This window comes from Marmota marmota, unplaced genomic scaffold (assembly GCF_001458135.2).
Source record: "Marmota marmota marmota unplaced genomic scaffold, marMar, whole genome shotgun sequence".
Classification (NCBI taxonomy): domain Eukaryota; kingdom Metazoa; phylum Chordata; class Mammalia; order Rodentia; family Sciuridae; genus Marmota; species Marmota marmota.
Window position 1 is genome coordinate 11,040,591 of NW_025999943.1, and position 23,279 is coordinate 11,063,869.

The 23,279-nt window shown below is 37.5% G+C and overlaps 1 protein-coding gene across 1 annotated transcript in view; it reads left to right on the top strand.

Moving 5' to 3' along the window:
• The first annotated feature begins 833 nt into the window (after positions 1 to 833).
• The window catches only part of LOC125616350 (SOSS complex subunit B1-like), a 52,286-nt gene continuing 29,840 nt past the window's right edge, over positions 834 to 23,279 (top strand). Inside the window, 1 exon segment of the mRNA XM_048801459.1 lies at positions 834 to 923. Coding sequence (XP_048657416.1) covers positions 834 to 923 — 90 coding nt within the window.

Genomic DNA, 23,279 nt, shown 5'->3' on the forward strand with positions numbered 1-23,279 from the left:
CGACTGAAGTGGGGCTGCCTGCCCTCGCTCGGGCCCGGGCCTGGGCGTCCAGGCGGTCGCCGCGGCTCCCAACGAATCCGCCCGAGGAGAGACGCGGCCTCGATGCCCCAACGTCCACCCTGTCCAGTCCCTGGAAGGCACCCGCGAGGGGAGAGGCCGGGGGGCACTCGAGCGAGGAGAGGGGGAGGTCGGGAACGCGGCTGAACTGGGTACCTGGGCCCTCTGAGGGCCGTGGAGGAGCCTCCACCCTCGCCTCGCCCCCGTGGGGAACAGTCCCCCCACCTCCCGTCATGGCTGCAGCAGGAGGAGACGACGTCCTCCATTTTGTTGGAACTGCTGGGGGAACTTGGGACTCATTCAGAACCAAACCCCGTGGGACTGGGAAACTTGTCCCCGAGCAGCCCCGACTGGACTCTGGTTCGGCGGAGGGAATGGCTCCCGATTTCAGAGTGCGAGTCCGCGGGGCCATGGTGGGCAGCGCGACCAGGGGATGACCCGGACGCCGCTGCCCACTTCCATCAGCCAAGATGGAGGGAGTTGCGGGCTCCCCGGATCCGGGCTTCTGCCCGCCAGAAGGACCAAGCTGTCCCGGGGCGTCTTTCAGCGTCGCCGTCGCCATCGCCGGCGCGGCAGCCCAGGCGTTGGCCCGCCCACACCTCCACCATCTCCTGGTCCTCAATGGTTGATGGAGGCCCCACTCTATCACCCGCATCATCACTGAGGCCCGTGGAGCCCTGCTGGGTTCAGACGGCGCCGTGTGCCCCGGGAGAGTGGTCCAGCACGAGGATCTTATCTTTTGTTCCTTGTCTACACCTACGTCTTCGGTGGACGTCATGGTGTTGATTTCCAAGACTCCACGTAAAGATGGAAGTGATGCCTCTCGCGTCTGGCCCTGGCGGTTCTTACTGGGATTACAACTGATGGTTGTTGGATACTTCCCCACCAAATGGATGGATGAATTAGACCTCTCAATTTCAAAATTGTGTGACAACCCTGTCTATTAATAAGTAGACATGTCATATTACAATATAAAGCTCTACATAATGAGGAACATGAAGTTTTTAATGAAGTTAGCTATCCATAAAGGACTCTTAAAAACTGTAAACTCCAGTAGACACCATTTACAATTAGGATAATCCTGTAGAAACTGAGATGCAGTCATTATCTGTAAGAATTAATCCTTCCATCCGAGGCTAAATGCCATATGCTGCATTTTTTTATTAGTTGAAAAATATCCACAGTGGCTTTTAAAAACTATCACTCATTTTACAGGATCATAATTACAAAATTTCTCAGTTTTCAATAAAAAGAATATATCCTGTGAGATTTTTATATGACCCAGTACTTTACACTGGCATGCTTAATGTCAGTTGTCACAACGGAAATGTCCTATCTTACTAAATGTGAAGTACATTGTAATCTGAAAATGTACACGATTTTCTGCTACCATGTCCTACTACCATGTTCTAAATCAGCTAGTTGAGTTTATAGTTAAAACACTAACTAGGAATACTTCCAACTAAGCTATGTAATAGGCTTTAATGATAGACCTAGTTGTCATATGCTATTCAATTGGAGGAAGCCATTCATTGCCATCAATTCTCTAACATTAATGCTATTTTGTAATTAATTAGAAACCACATTAATTACAGGAATGTTTTTTATTCACTCATATTCATTCAGGCCTTTTTGTTCATAAAACTTTTCACCAGCTTACAGGCACATTATCATGAGAATTTTAGAGTTTAGAACAGGTTGAAAAAATAGAATTTTTTTGTTAAAATTTAATTATCTTCAACTTCATGTAAAAGTACTCAAAAATAGACATCCAACTATTCATAATAGTATTATTCATAATTTCTAAAAGGCAGAAACAACCCAAATGTCCATTAACTGATGAATGGATAAACAAATATGGTATGTCCATTCAGTGGAATATTATTCAGCTGTAGAAAAGAATGATGTTCTGATAAATGCTGCAACATGGACAAACCTTAAAAGACATTATGCTAAGTGAAATAAATCAGACCCGGAAGAGCATATTGTATGATTCCATTTTATTGGAAATGCCTAGAATAGCCAACTCTCTAGTAACAGAGAAAGATTAGTACTTGCCTAAGGCTGGGGATATGGGAAGAAAGGAATGATAGCTAAGAGCTGTGGTATTTCTTTATGGAAAGATTCAGTGGTAGAGAACCCCGGGGTTCAATCCCCAGTGCGGGCGCGTGCGTGCACACACACACACACACACACAAACACACACAGTTATACAATTGATTAAAGTGATTGTTGTTTTACATCTCTGAGTGCTGAAAACTGTTGAACTCTACACTTTAAATTAATGAGTTGCATTGTTTGATTTATTCTTAAGCTGTAACTAAAAAATATAAAAATATGTGTATATATTTCTGTGTGTATGGAGTTATTCTATACCAATCACAAAGGCATACTAAGCATTATACATAAGAAAGATGAAGAAAATACCTGAGCAGAAAACTAGTATTTCAAATAATTTTTGGCCACTCAAAACCTTAAAGAAAAAGACCCTGTATGAAATTTTAAAAATTAAAATGGGAGCTGTATCTCAGTGATAAAACACCTCTTAATTCAATCCCTTGTACAAAAAATTAAAAGTTTCCTTTTCTCTGAGACTTCAGAAAGTTACTTTTTCTCTTAGCCTTTCTCCTCTGTTACAATATAAGGGAATACAGCATTGGTAAAACAACTTCTGTGAAAGTGAAATGAAAAGGTATAATTGCATTTTTGAAAACCAAGAACTCACCATTAAGATGTGATATAACACTGATTGTGAGCACATATTGCTCAAGTCTGAATTCAGGCATTACCCACAAATAGGTAAGTGATTTTATGCATGGGTTAACCTCTAATTCTCAGTTTCATTATGTGTAAAATAATGATGATAATTCCTCTCTCATTGAGTTTCAGGGGGATTAAATGAGCTACACATATAAAACTTGCACATTATACATGGTAGACCTCAATAAATGTAAATCATTTTCATTATTCATAATTGACTCAGTAGAATATACAAAAATTCTTCATAGTTTATGAAGGCCACAGTGATAATTCTACCACTAATATTGTGCTACTACATAATCCAAATAATAATAATGATTTCAATAAACAGATCAAGTAGACTTAACAAGCTTAATGTGACTGATTATTATATAAAAATAAAACCCTGAGTAGGGTGTTTTGCAAAGGTTTATAATAATTTTAAACAAATGTTATTTTTAGCATGCTTGACATTTATTAATTTGTTTATACTGATATTAGGTTTACAGCAATCAAAAGTCAATAATTCATTTGACCATTGGAGAAAATGGGTGAAATCCCAATAAATGAGTTAATTATGCAATTTATATAGCAAACTGCATGTATAGTACTATATTCCATGAGTTATTCTGTTTGTTATTATCTTCTTAACAACTCTATAAAATAGTTGATATTACTTGTCCCATTTTGACAACTGAGGAAACAAGGAAATAAAGGTAAAGGATCTTGCACAAGGTAATAGTAAGAAAATGATTAAGAGGGTCCTATAATTTGGAAGTGATTTGTACCCCAAAAATTCATGTACTAGAAGCCTGGTCCCCACTGTGATGGTGTTGAGGTGACAGAACCTTTAAGAGGTGGTGCCTACTGGAAAATAATTCAGTCATGGGGCTCCACCTTCATAAATGGATTAATGTTAGACTCTAGGAATGGATTAGCTCTCTTAATAGTGGGTTGTTACAATATGAGGCTACCCATGTGCTTCAGCCCTTCTTCATGAAGCTGGTTCCCTTTACTTTTCTTTGCCATATTATATTGCAGCCAGGGAGTGCAATATTGTTTGGACTCCCACAGCCACCAGAATCATCAGCCAAATAAACCCCTTTATTTTATTTTACCCAGCCGCAGGTGTTTTTTAGAGCAACACAAAATGGATTAAGACGAGAGGAATCATGAACCTAGGATTTTTGGCTCTAGAGTTTGCTTTTAGTCACCTCATCCGCCTGCCTCTCTAGGATAGCTTTCTCCTTATTCTTAACATTTAACTCTTAAACATATCATCTAGATAACTTAAAACAAAACTATATAACATATTCGAAAGCAGTGGCTTATGAACTTTTTTTAACAACCACAAGGATATATTACAAGGATATACATTGTACATTGAGACCCAGTACAAACCCACCTACCTGCATAATTATATAACTAAAACACAAGATTCACAAAATCATTTGCTTCACTTCCTTAATGCATTTTCATAGTCTCTGTTCGAGTCTATGTAAGTCTAATCAACACCATTCTCTTTTAATAAATAGTAGCTACAGCCCACTAAACTGATTTCATGGCTTACAAAACATTGTTTGAAAAACTATACTAGAAAAGCAAACCATGGATAAGTTTAAGTTCTAAAACAGAAGGAAAGAAAACATATTACTGGAAACTGAGGTAAGCTAGATGAACTATAAGTTGCAAAATTTTTAAAAGAAGAGATATTATTAATAAGAAACAGAAGCCAGGCATGGTAGCACATTCCTGTAATCCCAGAAGATCAAGAGACTGGCAAGAGGATCAGAAATTCAAAGCCAGCCTCAGCAACTTTACGTGCAAGGCCCTGTCTCTAAGTAAAACATACAAAGGACTGGGGATGTTGCTCAGTGGTTAAGGACCCCTGGGTTCAATTGTGGTACAAAAAAGAAAAAAGAAAAGAAAAGAGGTGGGATTCCATCAAAACAGAAGAAAGATTAGAGGAGTAGAGGAAGGGGATTGAGGGACAGGGAGGAAGGACAGTGGAAATGAATCTGACCTAATTTTCCTAAGATTCACCACAGTGAATCTCACCACTATGTATATCCACGAGACACTAATTTAAAGAATAAAAACACTAAGTAAATAGCAGGAAGATCAGTAAAGGGAAAGTTACAAGGAGGGGGAGAAGGGGAAAGAATAAGGAAGCACTAGGGCACTAGGGACTGAATTAGAGCAAATTGTATTCCATGCTTTTATAATCAAAATGAATCCTAATGTTATGTATAACTAAAAAGAACCAATAATAAGTAAAAAATAAGAAATTTAAGTTGCAGTTCTTCCTAAATATTCCTGTCTAACACCATGCTTTATACTTCATGAAACTGTAATGCAACTGCCATGGTTTGAGTGTAAACCCCAAAAATTCATGTGTTGGAAACTTACTTCCTCAGTGTGGCTGTGGGAGGTAAGGCCTAGTGGGAGGTGTTTGGGTCATGGGAAGAGAACTCTCATGAAAGGATTAATACCTTTCTCATGTAGTTCTTACTCTCACGGGACTAGATTAGTTCCCAGAAGATCGTTATAAAGCAAGATTGCCTTCTCATATTTTTTCTTTTGCATGAACACCTACTTGACCTTCTGCCTTCTGCTTTGGGTTAAAGCAGCAGGAGGCTCTCAACAGAAGCCAAGCAGATGCAAACACCCAATCTTGGATATCCCAGCTTTCTGAACTTCGAGTCAAAAGAGGCTTCCTTTATAAATACCAAGTCTCCTATATTCTGTTAATAACAACAGAAGACAGACTAAGAAACTGATTAGCAATGCTTCTGGAGTATAGGGGCTGGGGTTGTGGCTCAAGCCTTAGCGCGCTCTCCTGGCATGCGTGCGGCCCAGGTTCGATCCTCAGCACCACATACAAACAAAGATGTTGTGTCTGCCGAAAACATAAAAAATAAAAAGGACGTAGCTCAGTGCTAAAGCTCCCCTAGCTCTCCTGGATTCAATCCCCAGTACGAAGGATTGAACCCAGGGGCACTCAACTACTGAGCCACATCCCCAGCCCTATTTTGTATTTCATTTAAAGACAGGGTCTCACTGAGTTGCTAAGTGCCTCACTAAGTTGCGAGGCTGGCTTTGAACTTGAGATCCTCCTGCCTCAGCCTCCAGAGTCACTGGAATTACGGGCATGCGCCACCATGAGCAGCCCACCACTATAATCTTAACAAATATTATTCTTCGCTCCTACTTACACGCCTATGAAGGCTAATTTTTTAAAACTAAATTTATTGGCGAAATAATTGTATATATTTATCATGCACAACATGTGTTTTGAAATATGAATACACTCAAGATGGCTAAACCAAGCCAAATGACATATTAAAATCTCACATATTTTTTTATTTTGTGATGAGAATACTTAAAATCCACTCTTAGTGATTTTCTTTTTTCTTTTTTTCTTTGTTTTGGTGGGGGGTAATGAGAGATACCAGGGGTGCTTTACAGCTCAGTCAGATTTGCAACCCTTTTTATTTTTTATTTTGAGACAGGGTCTCGTTAATTATTTAGGGCCTTGCTAAATTGCAGAGGCTGGCCTGGAACTTGTGATCTTCCTGCCTCATCTTCCTGAGTCACTAAAAGAACCACCATGCCTGGTTTTCTTAGTGATTTTCAAGAATTCAATATATAGTAATAAACCATAGCCACCATGTTGTAATACGCATCTCTTCAATTTTATTCCTGCAATGTAACTGAGATTTTTAATTCTTTGACCAACTCTCCCCACTACTCAAACATCACCTCATCGCTTGGTAACCACTCACTTCAATGTGTTCAACTTGTTTATTTTTATTCTTTATTTTTTATGCCGAGGATTGAACCCAGGGATGTTTATCCACTGAGCCACATTCCCAGCGTTTTTTTTTTTTTTTGAGACACGGCTTGCTAAGTTGCTGCTTTGAACTTGCAGTCCTCCTGCCTCAGCTTCCCCAACCCCTGGGATTACAGGCATGGACCACCACACCGAGCTTCAACTTTTTTAGATTCCATGTGTAAGTGGGATCTTACAGCATTTATCTTTCTATGCCTGCCTTATTTCACTTAACATAATTCATTCAAGTTGTCATAAATGACAGATATCCTTCTTTTTAAAGACTGAATAGGTGCTGGGGTTACAGCTCAGTGGTAAAGGGCTTGCCTAGCATGTGTGAGGCACTGGGTTTGATCTTCAGCACTACATAAAAACAAATAAATAAAATAAAGGTATCATGTCATCTACAACTGAAATTTTTTTTAATGTCAATATTCTATATTTACAAATAAGACTAAATAGTATTTCCCATTTTCTTTATTGATGGACACAGGTTGATTTAATATTTTAGCTATTGTGAATAATGCTATAATTCTGAACCTATGAGTGCAGGTATCTCTTCAACATACTGATTTCATTTCTTTTGGATCCATACCCAGCAGTGGAATTGCTGGATCATATGGCAGTTCTATTTTTAGTTTTTTGAGGAACTTTCATACTGTTTCCCTAATGGCTGTACTAATTTACATTCCCAACAAGAGTATGCATGTTTTCTTTGCATACTTGCCAGCACTTGTTTTGACTTTTTAGTAACAGCCATTCTAACAGGTGTAGTGAGGTGTCTCTCAGCGTAGTTCTAATGTGAATTTCCTTGATGAGTTGCGATATTGAGCATCTTTTCACATGCTGTTGGACATTTGTTTATTTATTTTGGAGAAATATCTATTCAACTCCTATGGCCATTTTTAATAGGATTATTTGTTTTCTTGATATTGAATTGTTTGAATTCCTTATATATCTTTAATATTAACCCCATATCAGATATGCAATTTGTAAATGTTTTCTCTCATTCTCTAGGTTGTCTCATCACTCTGTTGATTGTCTCCATTGTACATATTTTTAGTTTAATGTAATGCCATTTATTTATTTTTACTTTTGTTGCCTGTGCTTTTATGTTTCTCATTTTCTCTCTTAGGCAGCAGAGCCTGCCCAAGTACCATCTAAGCTTTAGATGGACTCACTGAAGGAGTAAAGCAAATTTTAAGAGAGAAGATATATTAGGCTATTTCAGAGATCCTTTCCAGAAATAAAAATTTACTATCTTATAAAATAATAAGTTGGAAATAGTTATTTTAAGGATAATTTTTGCCTACTGTGTTAGTCAACTTTCTGTTGCAGTGACAAAGTAAATACCTGAGATAAATCAACTTATACAGAGGCCAGCCTCAGCAATTTAGTGAGGCCCTAAGCAACTTAGTGAGACCCTGTCTCAAAATATAAAAAAGAGCTAAGGATGTAGTTCAGTGGTAAAGTGCCCCAGGTTAAATCCCTAGTATCAAAAACTAAGTAAATAAATAAATAAAGTAAAATATTTTTCCTACTCCCTCGGTGATTTTAAAATGATTTTTAGTTTTAAAAAGAAAAACCACTGGATGTGGTGGTGCATGCCTATAACCCCAGCAACTCAGAAGACTGAGGCAAGAGGATCACAAATTCAAAGCCAGCCTCAGCAACTTAGCAAGACTCTAAGTAACTTAGTGAGACCCTTTCTCATAATAAAAAATAAAAAGGGTTAAGGATGTAGCTCAGTGGTTAGGCCCCCTGAGTTTAATCTCTGGTACCAAAATAATATAATAATAATAATAATAATAATAATAATAATAATAATAATAATAGAAAAGGAAAGGAAAAAACAAAAAAATAAGATACAAATTTGAAAACTGCAAACAAAAACCATGGCCAACAATTCTTGCATCAGAGGATGCCCATTGCTGCATTTTTAGAAAAATTTTAGGTTCACAAGATCAAGTGGAAAATGCAGAAACTTTCCCCATGTACTCTGCCCCTACATGTATATAGCCTCCCCCATTATCTACCTCTCCCACCAGAGTGGCACATTTGTTACAATTGATGAACTTATATTGACATCATTATAACTCTAAGTCTACAGTTTACCTTAGGGTTTACTCTTGGTGTTATATCTTGGTATTACATGCTTGTGTTCTCCCTCCCTATCCCATTATCCCTAACAACCGCTGATCTTTTTACTGCCTCCATGATTTTGCCTTTTCCAGAATGTCGTGTAATTAGAATCCTATATATGTAGGTTTATAGACTGGCTTTTTTTCACTTAGCAGTATGTATTTAAGTGTCTTCCATGTCTTTTCATGGCTTGATACCTTATTTCTTCTTAGAACTGAATAACATTCCACTCTCTGGATATACCACAGTTTATTTATTCATTTACCTTTTAACGGATATCTCCCAAGTTTTGGGCAATTATGTTTAAAGCTGCTATATACATGCTTAAGTCTTTTGTGTGGACATGTTTTTAATTCCTCTGGGTGAATACCAAGGAGCAAAATAAGTTGGGTTATATAAGAGCGTGTTTAATTTTATAAGAAATTACTAAAATGTCTTCCAAAGTGGAATTTTATATTCCCACCAGTAATGAATGAGAGTTTCTATTGTTTCACATCTTTGTCAGCATTTGGGATTTTTAGTGTTTTGGATTCCCACAATTTACATGTACCTATGCTGATAATCGTATCTCACTGTTGCTTTCAATATAAACATTTTGGTGGAGCAATATTTTTCCACTGACAGAATGTTAAAAAATTTATCACTCCCAAAGTAGTACATATTGCATATTTTCCTTATTAGATAGTGATATGGTTTGGATGTCACTTGTCCCTCAAGGTACATGTGTAGGAGTTTGATCCCCAGGACAACTTATCAGGAAAGGATATGGTACCTTCTAGAGGTACAGCCTGGTAAGACATTCTTAGGCCAATTGAGGGTATGCCTTGAAGGGATTTGGGAACCCCAATCTCCCTCTGGCTTCCTGCTTTAAGGTATGATCCCCTCCTATATGGACTCCACCCTCACCATGGAACCCTTGCCACAACCTACACCATATTGGGCTTTCAGCCTCTAGAACTATTTATTATAAATAAATATCTTTTATTTTATTTATTATAAATAAATATTTTTAATTTATAAAGTTAGTCTGAGTCAAGTATTTTATTATGGTAATGCAACACAAATACATATGGCACAGAGTGAAGAAAAGATTCTGTAAAAACTTGTAATATTAATAGAAAAATGAAACTGGCACAGAGAATACAGTAGTCATCTTCATTTTATTGTTGTTGGACAGGTAAAAGGATTTTAAGAAGAAATACATATAATGTCAAGTAATATATAACTACACAAAGAATTGCATTTTGACCTCATTCTACTTTTAAAACATTGATAAGAAACCAAATCTAAGGATCTACTCATGGAAAAGTGGCACTGAGCATAGGCAGCATGCTCATAACAGGCAGAGAGATGAAAATATTATTTACTATGTGATGTGATAGAAAATAATTTTGTGGAAAAATACTGAGAATAACAATGGAGACCTATGCTGATAATCATGGAAGACCTTTCTAAGGAAGCAACATTTAAGCTGAAATTTGCTGAAGCAGCAGCCACTCGAAGAACCACAGGAATATCTGGACAGCACAAAAATCAAGAAATATCCTTTTCCTAGGAATCTGAGAAAGATAGGGAGGGCTGGACCAAAGGAAAGAGTCATACCAAGCGGGGGCAGGAAGTGTTATGCAAAAGTGGTTCCTGGAGGGCCTTGTGAGCCATGCTAAGGAATCAGAATTTTACTGTTGTATATGGAAAAGTTATACAGGTTATAAATGAAAAAAGTTATACAATGTAATATAAATTTTAAGCAGATAACCCCTGGGCATTTTATTGGGAAGAGTTGCTGGTTAACAAGGTTTTAAGTGAATCAGTGATATAATATAATATAATTAACCCAAAATATAAATTTTAAGTGGATAACCCTGGCCATTTTGTTGGGAATGGTTGCTGGGTAGCAAGAGTAGACTTTGGAAAGCTGTTGAGAGAGAACTGATGTTGATAACCTCCTATTCAGTGGTGGCAATGAAAGTGAAAGAAAAAGAGAGTTTGGGTTTAATGATGGAAGAACTTGGGGTACAGAACAGTCCACCGAAAGGCATTTCTAAAATGTAGAAGCTAGTTTAAAATTTAGACACAGAAAACTTTCTGATATTAAATTGTTAGCAAGAAAAGATGAGAAACTTCACTAAAGATAGAAGGTAATCTCCAAAAAGGGTGACTGATAGAAGTCATCACATATAGAACAATAAATTAATACACTTTGAATTGATCAGATTTTAAAAGAAATAATAGCCTAAATTATAAGTAAATATTACTGAACTTTTTACTTATTTTTACTGCTTTTCCAACAAACTCAGAAAACAGCTAAGCATTCTTACTACAAATAACTGTTGATTGTGTGTAACTTTAAATTTGTCAATGTTATATTTTAAATTTAATTACATTGTTTTAACATCATAGTTAGCTCTTTGAAGGTGAGTTTCTCCTTGATTTGATCTTGTTTTACTTGTTTTCATTTTTATTTTTTCAAAATATGGACGTGGAAGAAGAAGAAGGAGAGGTGATTTCCTTGAAGAAAAAAGAAAATTAAGAAATTCCCAGTGGAAAGTAAATCTCCTCAATCCTTTAGTTTTCTAGTCCACTTCTCCAGAAGCCACCACTATTGCCAGTTCCTTCTAAGTCTTTCCAGAAACATTCTTTTATGTAAAGTATGTATTATTTTCCTGCAACTTTTGACCTTTTCCATTCAACAATATATCTGAAAGCTGAGTTCACATCAACATGCCTAGATATACTCCAGTCTTTTTAATATTTAATTGTACTATACATATTTTTGGGGTTTTTTTTTTGTTGTTGTTGTTTTAGGGTACTGGGATTGAACTCAGAGACGCTCTACCACCGAGCTATATCTCCAGCCCTTTTTTTTTTTTTTTTTTTTGTTTGTTTGTTTGTTTGATTTTGAGGCAGGGACTCACTAAACTATTGTGTGCTGACCTCAAACTTGCAATCTTTTTGCCTGCACCTTCCAAGTACCTGGGATTACAGACATGTGACACCATACCTGGCCCAATTGAACTATAATTTGGTTAAACAGCTACTTATTGATTACAATCACCATCAGTTACTTCATTATCTTATCCTTAATATCTAATTCTAAAAGTAGGAGGTATAGGACTGGAAAGGTGCAATACTTTTGCTCACCCATTATAAGGATCATGATTGACACTCCTATTAACAAAAAATTAGGTTAGAGAAAGCAAAGCATAATGAATTTATTTAGTGGAAGTTTTATATATGAGAGTCTTCAGAAACTAAAACTCAAAGAAGATAGGAATTCAGGGATATAGAAAGAAAAGATATACTGAGACACAAAAGAGAATCACCCATCAATCATTGAAATACAAAATGAACAACCCAGCCCACATCCTTGACCTACATCTTTGCCCACAAAAAAATAGCATGTTGTGAGGGAAGTACACAAGCATTGGAAAAACTGGTACAAAATTGTTAAACTCTTCCCTGAGTTCACTTCTAGAATAGCCCCTAACTACTATCTCCCTATAAATATTAATATCCCAGACCTAGGGGTTATGTCTCTCACTCTCCAGATGGCCCACATTCTCCCTTGAATGTATTTCTGCTTTCCTGAATAAATCTCCATGCTTCTAACAGACACATCCTTAAATCCATTTCTGCAAAATTTGTCAAGGACTCCTTCATCCTGAGTTGAGTTCCCCCTTTTGGGACCTCCTCGGGTGACACAAAGACCCAAGAGAAACTGTTTATTTTTATGTTTAAATTCAACAAAGAATGGACAGCTCTGTAGAAATGTAATTAGACAAAAAGGTATAATATAATGGTAATAGAATGAAGCAGGGAACCTAGCCGGTCCTGGCTACTCAGATACTTCTTGACATCTCTGTGTAACATACCTTCCTCCTAGGTATGGGCAGGACCTCTTCTGGAATAAAGGTCTTATGACCTACTTTCAGACAAAGTATGTCAGAAAATTTCTTTATGAGCACCTCGTATACAAAAGTCAAGGGAAGATTAGAGTAACATTGCTAGGTTTTATGGCTTGCATTGAAAGGAACAAGTTCTAGTTTCTATGAACCACCTTGAAGAAGAGAATTCTAGTTTCTATGGCTTACACTAGTGGAGAAAGAGGGGTAAGAGACAAGAGGGAGGAAGGTCAAAGAAAGACTGCTTCTGAGAAGCTTCCAGTGTCCTTTAGTTTAGAGTCTCAGCATCCAAGGTGCTATACTTAGATCTATGACTTTTTGTGTCCCAACAGAGGCCATTTATATATTAACCATTACTTTCTAAAATCAAAGTACCCCAAAATGCATTTTTAAATGATTGTATCGTGAGCAAGGGGCAACACTGTGATTCATAAATACCTATGTCTGTGGTAATTGTTCTTGTTTCTTTTAAATATTTAAAGTCCTAGATATGAATATCAAAAAAAAAAAAGTAACTAAGAAAGACCTGAGTCTTCATGGCTGTCTGATGACCTCCATATGCTTAAAGGATCAATCCCCAAATTTTTTATGACCCCCTAAATTCCACAATTTGGTCCACCAAACCATCTTATCTCTCCCCATCTCTCCTCTAGTTCCCCTGAAACAGAACATCAGATGATTCAATGTACCCTAACCTCTCTGTGCACTTTCAACAGAACTTGTCTTAGTGTTATTTCCTCGAACTACTAAAAGCTTTCCTTTTATTCAATCTAGTGAACTACTTCTTCTTTAAGGCAGAAAAATTCACTCTCAGTTACATATATACCCCAAGAGTTCACAAACATTTTCCAAAGGGTAGGACAAGAGCGATTTTGGAATAATCAGTTTCCAGATGCTCAATTATTTTTGTATTCTTTACTGAAACTGAGCTGGGTATGGTGGTACACACCTGTAATCAGTCCCAACAACTCAGGAGGCTGAGGCAAGAAGATCCCAAGTTCAAGGCCAGACTACACAACTTAACAAGGCCCTGTCTCAAAACTAAAAATACTAAAGCACTTCTGAGTTCAATCCCCAGTGCCACAAAAAAAAAGCTTAAAATTAAATGAATAAATAGATAAATAAAATTGACCTGCCTAAAACTCTAAAGTAAAGCTATCCCTTTAACAACTAGCCTTCTTCCATTTTTTTTTATTCTTTCATTTTAAAACAGGATTTTTTTTCCCCCAGATTTTTCTCTAAGGCAAAGTATCTCCTGATGAACAAACTTTCAGGATGTCCATTTAGAGGACATTTTGAAACACTGGTATAAATTTGACTCTGATGACTGGTAACAAATTCTTTTTTTTTTTTAATATTTATTTTTTTAGTTTTAGGTGGACACAATATCTTTATTTTATTTTTATGTGGTGCTGAGAATCGAACCCAGTGCCTCACGCATGCTAGGCAAGCACGCTACCACTTGAGCCACATCCCCAACCCCGTAACAAATTCTTTTGAATGATGGGAGGGTTTTGATTATTTTCAACAAAATTGAATGAAGATCTAACTGGAATGCCAACTGATCCTTTAAATAATTTCAGACTATAAGTTTTGGGCCCATTATTAAACACACACACACATTATATTTAGGGTTTTTAAAAATATTTTTTAGTTACAGGTAGACACAATATCTTTATTTTTTTTTTATCTGGTGCTGAGGATCCAACCCAATGCCTCATACATGGTAGGCAAGCGCTCTTCCTCTGGGCCACAACCCCAGCCCTGTATTATAGGTTTAATTGTGCCACCCAACACACACACATGTTGAAATCCTAATTCTCACTACTTTAGACTGTGACCTTATTTGGAAATAGGGGTTTTACAGAGATAATCAAGTTTAAAAAGAGATCAAGAGAGAGGTACATTAGCCCATACATGTAATCCCAGTGACTCTGTAGGCTTAGGCAGAAGAATTACAAATTCAAGGCCAGCATCAGCAACTTAGCAAGACCCGCATCTCAAATATTCTTTTAAAGAAAAGTTTTTTTAAAGGCTGGGGATGCTGCTCAGAGATAGAACCCTCCTGGATTCAAATCCCAGTACTGAAATAAAAAAAATAAATAAGTTCACGAGGGTGGGCTTAATCCAATATGACTGGTATTTATAAAAAGGAGAAATTTGGACACATAAATAGACACACACAGAGAAGACACCTGAGAAACAAAGGAAGAAGATGACCAAGTGATTGGAATGATAGATCTACCAGCCAAGGAACACCAAGGATTCCAGCAAACCATAAAAGCTGGAAGAAAAAAGAAAGGATCCATGCCTGGAGCAGACAGTGAGAACTCAGCACAGTCTACACCTTGGTTTCAGACATCTAGCCTCCATAACTGTGAGACAATAACTGCTGCTGTTTTAAGCCATCTTAGAAATACTTTGTTACAGCAGCCCTAAGAAACTAATACACATTTTCGTAGATTTTTCAGCATGTAATCCTGAAAGCATTCAAAATATTTAAAAGTCAGCATTGAACAAGATTTTCATTTTCATCTACTTGTCATGGGGGAAGACAAGTCTCCAAAGAAGGATCCAAGGAGTTTCCAGGGAGGTGGGGATCTTGATTCAGGACCAGCAAGGTTCGTGTGAGACAGAAAAGAATTTCAGCACACGTCAGTCAGAGGCATAGACAGAGGTTTACTTAGGAAAGTAAATACATATTAAAGGGAAAATGGGGTCAATCTCAAGAGACACCTTTGGGGTAGAGCAAGGAATATGCATTCAAGGAAGAATGTGGGCTATCTCCAGAGGGAGAAAATAGCAACTAATTGGTTGGAGCTGTCTTACAGAGTTGGTGCTAGGGGCTGGATTAGAAGTGGAGCCAGGGTGGAGCTACACAATTTGGGGCTAGTTTTCCGTGCCCTTACACGTTGCCCTCATGTTACAAGGACATGAGATCAAAGGTGAAGGCTAAGGGATTAAGGATCAGGAGTTACAATTGTTTATGGATGCTTTCTGCATTTCAGATGTGGTTCCTGGGCATTTCCTTTGATATTCAGTATCTCTCCCTTTATTCTGAATTTCTTATCTCTTGCTCATTTGTGTAAACCAGTTTTCTTAACACATCCATAAAACTGAAAAAGGGGGATGTAAAATCTGTCTCATTCTAACAAAACATAACATTCATCCAAAGATTCATGAACTAGTTTAAAATTGCTTTCTATATAATTTTTTCTGTAAAATTCTAATAATTTTGCATTATTATTAGTTGAAATTTATTAGTCACTATGTCTATTTAAAGAGTTAATAATTTAATAATAGCTTTATTCATATGAAATGTTTAATCCTTAGTGAGTCTAGATCTTTTCACATTTTAATTTATTTACACAGCTTTGTTGCAGATTAATATAGTAGGGTGAATGCTGATAGACTTTCAAGAATAAATACATGTTACACAAGGATAAAATTCTGTGGGGAAAGTGGAATGGAAATACAAAATTCAGTGAGGAAAATGTTACATTTGCTAGAACTAAAGAATTTCTTGTTCTTGTAGTTTTTAAAAGAATGATGGTAAGTGTAAATTAGTTGATATAGTATTTAGGATCCATTAAATTCATTGAGAAGTAATTTAAGATGTTTATTTTCAAACATATGTATTTGCATTGCACAGAAATTATGCCAGATGTCACTTTAAATTATCTAAGTGGGTTTACAGTTAACCAATGTCCTTTGAGGGAAAGTTTATGCTTTTAATATAGCCCTTGTTTCTCTACCACTGTGACTTTTTTTGGGGGGGGGCAGGGGTACCAGGGATTGAACTCAGGGGCACTCTACCACTAAGCCATCCCCAGACATATTTTGTATTTGATTAGAGACAGGGTCTCACTGAGTCGCTTAGCACCTTGCTTTTGCTGAGGCTGGCTCTGAACTCATTATCCTTCTGCCTCAGCCTCTGGAGCCTCTGGGCACATTTTTCTTTCTCTTCCTCTCCCTCCCTGCTCCTTCCTAATCTTTCCCCATTCCCTAATCTCCAGGGAAACAGGATAATTTTTCTTCCCCATCCTAAGCAGAATTATCTGTCCTTGAGCATACACCCACCACAGGAACAAAGTAATTCAGACTTGTGGATGGCACCAGAAAAATCTCAGAAATGACTGTCTCCCAAATTAACAAGTGAGTTACACTCCAACAGAGAACTCAAATGTAGACTTTGAAGCAACTCTTCAAAAGCTCCCTGTTCCCCCTGATGGGCAGAATCACAGCCTCTGGGACAAGACTGCCTTGTGTTACTCCTTTGCTAGCAAAAAATAGAACTTCTTTTTCTTTTTCTCAAAATCGTGTCCTCATTATTGGATTGATATCGGGTACAAGGACTGAGCTTTTGGTAACAAGAATACACCAGCAAAAAAAAAAAAAATGAACACCATTGTTTTGCAGCCTAGCTGAAACATTACCTTTTCAGAGTTTTATGTTGTTTTTCTTTAGTGGTACTGGAGTTTGAACCCAGGGGTGCTCCAACACTGAGCTATAACCTCAGTCCTTGTTTTGTTTTGTTTTGGGTTTTTTTGGGGGTGGTGGTGNAAGGCTCACCACTCCCTCATACCAATCCCACCCTGCATTAGGACCCACCCAGCTCTAATCTCTGAGCCTGCCCCATAAAAATCCCAGAACCCAAGCCTGTTTTGCCTCTCTCTGTCTAAGGAGAGATGTGCCTTTATTTTGTCAGCTCTGACAAATAAACCCTCATGTGTATCTCTGTCTGGTCTCCGTCTTTCATATCTTGCTCGCCCATCTCCAGGTTCTTCACTTTTCTTTCAGAGGGTACTGGGGATTGAACTCAGGGGCACTTGACCACTGAGCCACATCGCCAGCCCTATTTTGTATTTTATTGAGAAACAGGGTCTCACTGAGTTGCTTAGGGCCTCGATAAGATGCTGAGACTGGCTTTGAACCTGGGATCCTCTTGCCTTAGCCTCCCTCCCGCGTCTCTGGTAGGCCACTACGCCCAGCTAACCCCAGTTCTTTTTCTTTTTTAAGTTTTCAAAGAGGGTCTTGTTAAATTGTCCAGGCCATCCTGGAATTTGTGAGCTTCCTGCCTCAGCCTCCTGAGTTGTTGGGATTACAAACTTGTGCCACTGCACCAGGCTCTAAAACTTTACTTTTTCAGTAAATTCTCCCTTGCTCTACCTGTCTGCTCTTCCTCCAGAACTCAGTGAAATTAGTTACTGTTAAAACAAAATTAGCCAGCCATGGTGGTGCACACCTGTAATCTCAGCAACTAGAGAGGCTGAGGTAGGAGTATCACAAGTTTTAGGCTGGTACAGACAATTTCACTAGACCCTGTTTCAAAATTTAAAAATAAAAATAAAAATGGCCAGGGGTGTATTCCAGCGGTAACGAGCCCCTAGATTCAATCCCCAGTACCAGACAAGAAAAGAAAAACAGCAATATGAATAGGAGCCTGTTTCTTCAACCAGGATCCTTGTGCAAGCAACTTAAGCATAACCTAAAAGCATTCCTTATATCTAATTAATTTTGTATAAAACTACAGCCAATCACAGAAAGACAATTGGTCAATTGTTTATATAACTAGTATGCAACTGGGAAATCATACCCACATAAGAAAATACATAACTGTAGCCACACAAGTCATTTCTTTTCTTGGCTTCCTGTTCAGTCTATAAAAGCTCACTGCTCTCACTGTTAGAGTGGAGTTCTCTGAACATCCTCCAGTTTTGAGAGACATCTGATTCAAATCATCTAGTACTCAAATAATTTATTTGGTCTAAAGGTTTTCTTTTTCTTTTTCTTTTTTTTTAGTTGTAGATGGACACAATACCTTTATGTTATTTATTTATGTGGTTCTGAGGATCCAACCCAGGGCCTCACACATGCTAGGCACACACTCTACCACTAAAAGTTCCTTGCTTTGCATCTGGATAGCCATCTTAAGTGACAGCCACCATTTTAAGGAAAAAGTTTTGCTTTCCTGCCCAAGGGCATTTCAGAGAAAGGCTCACCACTCCCTCATACCAACCCAACCCCTAACCACTGGCATTAGGACCTGTCAGGCTCTCATTCCTGAGCCTGCCCCATAAAAGTCCCAGAACCCAAGCCTGTATGCCTCTCTCCTATAGAGAGTGGCCTTTATTTGTCAGCTCTGACAAATAAACTCTCGTATGTCTCTCTGCCTGGTCTCCATCTTTCATTTCTTGCTTACCTGTCTCTCTTGTTCCGCACTTTCCCTTCAACCACTGAGCTATAACCCCAGCCCTTGTCTAAAGTTTTTGTCAAGCACTACAGCATATAAAATATTATAAGATGTGCTTAAAGATTAGTTGTTTACAACTTCTGTCTCCTTACCATCTTGGAAGGCAAGAATAATGTGGTATTTTTCTTTGTACTTCCATGTCCAGCATAACTACAGATGCAGTGTTTGTTGGCATCAGATCAATATTGGCATCAGATTCGCCATTTTAGGTCAGGAGTCATTTTGTCTAGAGGATCCAAAGTTTGGATTCTGAGGCAAAGCTGCTTAACTTCCCATAAAAACATGTGCTTGCTAATGGATCAGCCCCACCCCAGTTTATGATACAACTGCTAAGCAGCTTATGAAATTCCTCTGGCAGGCTATAAAGCTGCTCTGTGAGTGTTGACACACTGCTGCTGTCCTCAGAGGGACATCCTTGTCAGTTTGCCTCATGCTACTGACAATAAATCTCTTGTGTGAGATTCTAGTGTGTGGCATGGTCTTTGGACTCTGCAAGTGTCCTTTCAGTGTTATCATCAGGGTGTCCATTTGGAGGGGTCCAGGTCCTTGGTGTCCTGAAAAAAGCATTGAGTAAGACACAAACCAGTAACAGGCAAAGTACAGATTTATTGAAGATAAAGGTGGAAGTACCACTCTATAAGATGGAGTGGAGTGGGCAAAGCATAAGAGAGACGATGTCTGGAAATTAGTGTCTTATATGTTGTGAGGAGTTCTCTTCCCTATGTAGACCTGATTGAAGGCCTTACCTCATTTGCCCCCACTAGTTACCTTGTGATATCTGATTAGATAGTCCCCCTACTGGTTACTTGAGAAATACTCCCATTGGTCATTTTAAAATACTGAACCTGTGGCAGGAGTTGTCATGATGATAAGTCTTCAGTGGTGGGAGTTGTCATGGTAATGGAACATTGTCTTCCTGTCTTGTCCTCCAGCAGCAACCTTTTTATTTCTCTGCCTCTACCATCTTGGCATCCAGAACTCCTACCTAACAGCAGGGTATATTCTTACTAATTTATTTATATTACATACTCCATAATTTTTTTTCTGGTATAAGTTCTGTACTGCATTTTACAGTAGGAATAGATTTTAGCATTTATTTTAAACTATACATAGTACACAGAGAATGTGTCATAATACCTAGAGAAATGAATTGCAATCAAGTTAATGGCCCAAAGTAATTTGAAATTGAGTCTAATGTATTTACTTTGATCTCTCTTACAGAAGCTCCAAGAAAGCTAAGTAAAGATGTTAGATGGTGAATTGTAATGAATTTACTTAAGAATCAAAATCTTCTTATTGTTTTCAGGATTAAGAACCTGGAGACTAGGGGCTGGAGTTGTGGCTCAGTGGTAGAGCACTTGCCTGTATGTGTAACACACTGGGTTCAATTTTCAGTATCACATATAAATAAATGAATAAAGTAAACGTCCATCAACAACTAAAAAGAGAGAGAGAGAGAGAGAAACTGGAGGCTGGTATTATCATCTCTGGAAATAGAAAATGGAAAGGAAGTTGGTATGGTAGTTAACAAGTTGTAATGTAGTAATCATATAACAAAAGCAAGTTTAGGATGTAGTTCATGAATTTGTTTAAATTGATTCTGAATTAACTATGAATTATCTATGTTTGATAGCCCCAGATTTTGGCTCAGTATTAAGGATTAACACTATTTCATTTCTTCCTTTTCCTTTGTCCTTTCTTTTAAAAATGGATATTACGGACATCAGTGGGAATCTTCCTTATAACTCTTCAAATCCTTAATTTCTTTTTTTTCCCCACATTTTTTATTGGTGCATTGTAGTTGTATGTACTGATGGGATTTGTTGTTACATATTCATACATGCACATAATATAACAATATAATTTTGGTCAATATCATTCCCTAGCACTTCCCCCACCCCCACCCCTGCACCTCCCACTCTTTGGCCCCTTTCCTCTGCTAATCTCCCTCGATTTTTAGGAGAGCCACCCCCACCTTTTTTTCCTTTTTCCTTCTGCATATGGGAGAAAACTCCTGACCTTCTGAGTTTATTTCGTTAACAAGATAGTCTCTAGTTACATCCATTTTCCAGCAAATGCCATAATTTCATTTTTCTTTCCTTTTTTTTTTTTTTTTGTACCAGGAATTGAACACAGGGGTGCTCAGCCACTAAGCCACATCTCTAGCCCTTTTTGTTTTTTTTTAAATATTTTTTTAGTTGTAGACAGACACAATACCTTTATTTTAATTATTTGTTTTTACATTGTGCTGAGGATTAAACCCAGTGCCTCACACATGCATGGCAAACGCTTTACTAACTGAGCTACAACCCCAGCTCTCCAGACCCTTTTCCTTTACTTACCCTTTTCTAATTTGTTGTATAGGACAGCAGAATGCATTTCAATTCATAGTACACATATAGAGAACAATTTTCCATGTCTGGTTGTACACAAAGTAGAGTCACACCATTTGTATCTTCATACATGTACTTAGGGTAATGATGTCCATTTCATTCCACCATCTTTCCTACCCTCTGCCCCCTCCCTTCCCTTTCCTCTCCTTTGCCCTATCTAATGTTTCCTCCCATGCTTCCACCCCCACCCCATCCCATATGGATCAGCATTCTTATATCAGAGAAAACATTCGGCATTTGGTTTTTTGCAATTGGCTTACTTCACTTGGCATAATATTCTCCAACTCCATCCATTTACCTGCAAATGCCATGATTTTATTCTTTTTTAATGCTGAGTAATATTCCATTGTGTATATATACACCACAGTTTCTTTATCCGTTCATCTACTGAAGGGCATCTAGGTTGGTTCCTCAGTTTAGCTATTGTGAATTGTGCTGCTATAAACATTGATGTGGCTGCATCACTATAGTATGCAGTTTTTAAGTCCTTTGGGTATAAACCAAGGAGTGGGATAGCTCCTCCAGACCTTTTTTATATTTTATTTAGAGACAGGGTCTCACTGTTTGCTTAGGACCTCACTAAGTTGCTGAGGCTGACCTTGAACTTACAATCCTCCTGCCTCAGCCTCCAGAGCCACTGGAATTACAGGTGTGTGCCACCACACCCAATTTCATTATTCTTTATGGCTGAATAAAATGCCAGTGTGTATATACACATTTTCTTTATTCATTCATCCTTTGATGGACACCTAGGCTGGTACCATGGTTTGGCTAGTGTGAATTGTGTTGCTATAAACATGGGTATTCATGTATCACAGTAGTAGGATGACTTTAATTCTTCAGGATAAATACTAAGAAGTGGTATAGCTGGGTTATATGGTGGTTCCATGCCTAGGCTTCTAAGGAATCTACATACTGATTTCCATAGTCGTTGTACTAATTTACAGTCCCACCAACAATGTAAAAATATTCCTTTTCTCCACATCCTCTCCAGCATTTATTATTGTTTATATTCTTGTTGACTGCCATTCTGACTGGTTTGAGATGAAATCTCACTGTAGTTTTGATTTGCATTTTCTGAATTGCTAATGATGTTGAGCATTTGTTTATGTATTGGTCGGTCATTTGTATTAAATTTGAGAAGTATCTGTTTAATTCATTTACCCATTTATTAATTGGGTTATTTGATTTTTTGGTATAAAGTTTTAGAGTTCTTTATATGTTCTAGATATTAATCCTCTGTCAAAAGACTAGTTAGCAAATTTTTTTTCCCATTCTGCAGGTTTTCTCTCCACATTCCTAATTGTTTCCTTTGCTGTGCAGTCTTCTATAATTTCTTTCAGCAATATTTTGCACTTTTCAGTATTCATTCCAATTTGGTTAAGTTTTTATTCCTATTTTATTCTTTTTGTAGCTATTATAAATAGAATTATTTTCTTTTTATCATTTTTATTTGTTCTTTTTAGTTATACATGACAGTAGATCATATTTTGACATATCATACATACATAGAGTATAACTTGCCATTTTTGTGATTGTACATGATATGGAGTTACACTGGTTATATATTCACATATGAAAATAGGAAGTAATGTCTGATTCATTCAACTGTCTTTCCCATTCCCATAGAATTATTTTCTTAATTTCCTTTATAGTATATTTATTGTTAGTACATTAAAATATAAATGGTTTTTTTATCCTGCTACATTGCTGAATCCATTCATTAACCTTGTTCCTGTGGAATAAGGAAAAGCAATGAGTCTTTTACCAATAAGTTTGATGTTAGGTGTGAGTTCTTCATATAATACTTTTATTAGTTGAAATTGTTTTCTTCTAGTATAGTAAATGGTTTTGATTTTTATTTGCACTGCTGGGGATTCCATCCAGGGTTTTCCATGTTAGGCAAGTGCTCTAGCACAGAGCTAAATCCTCAGACCTAAATGTGTTTATTATGAAAGGAT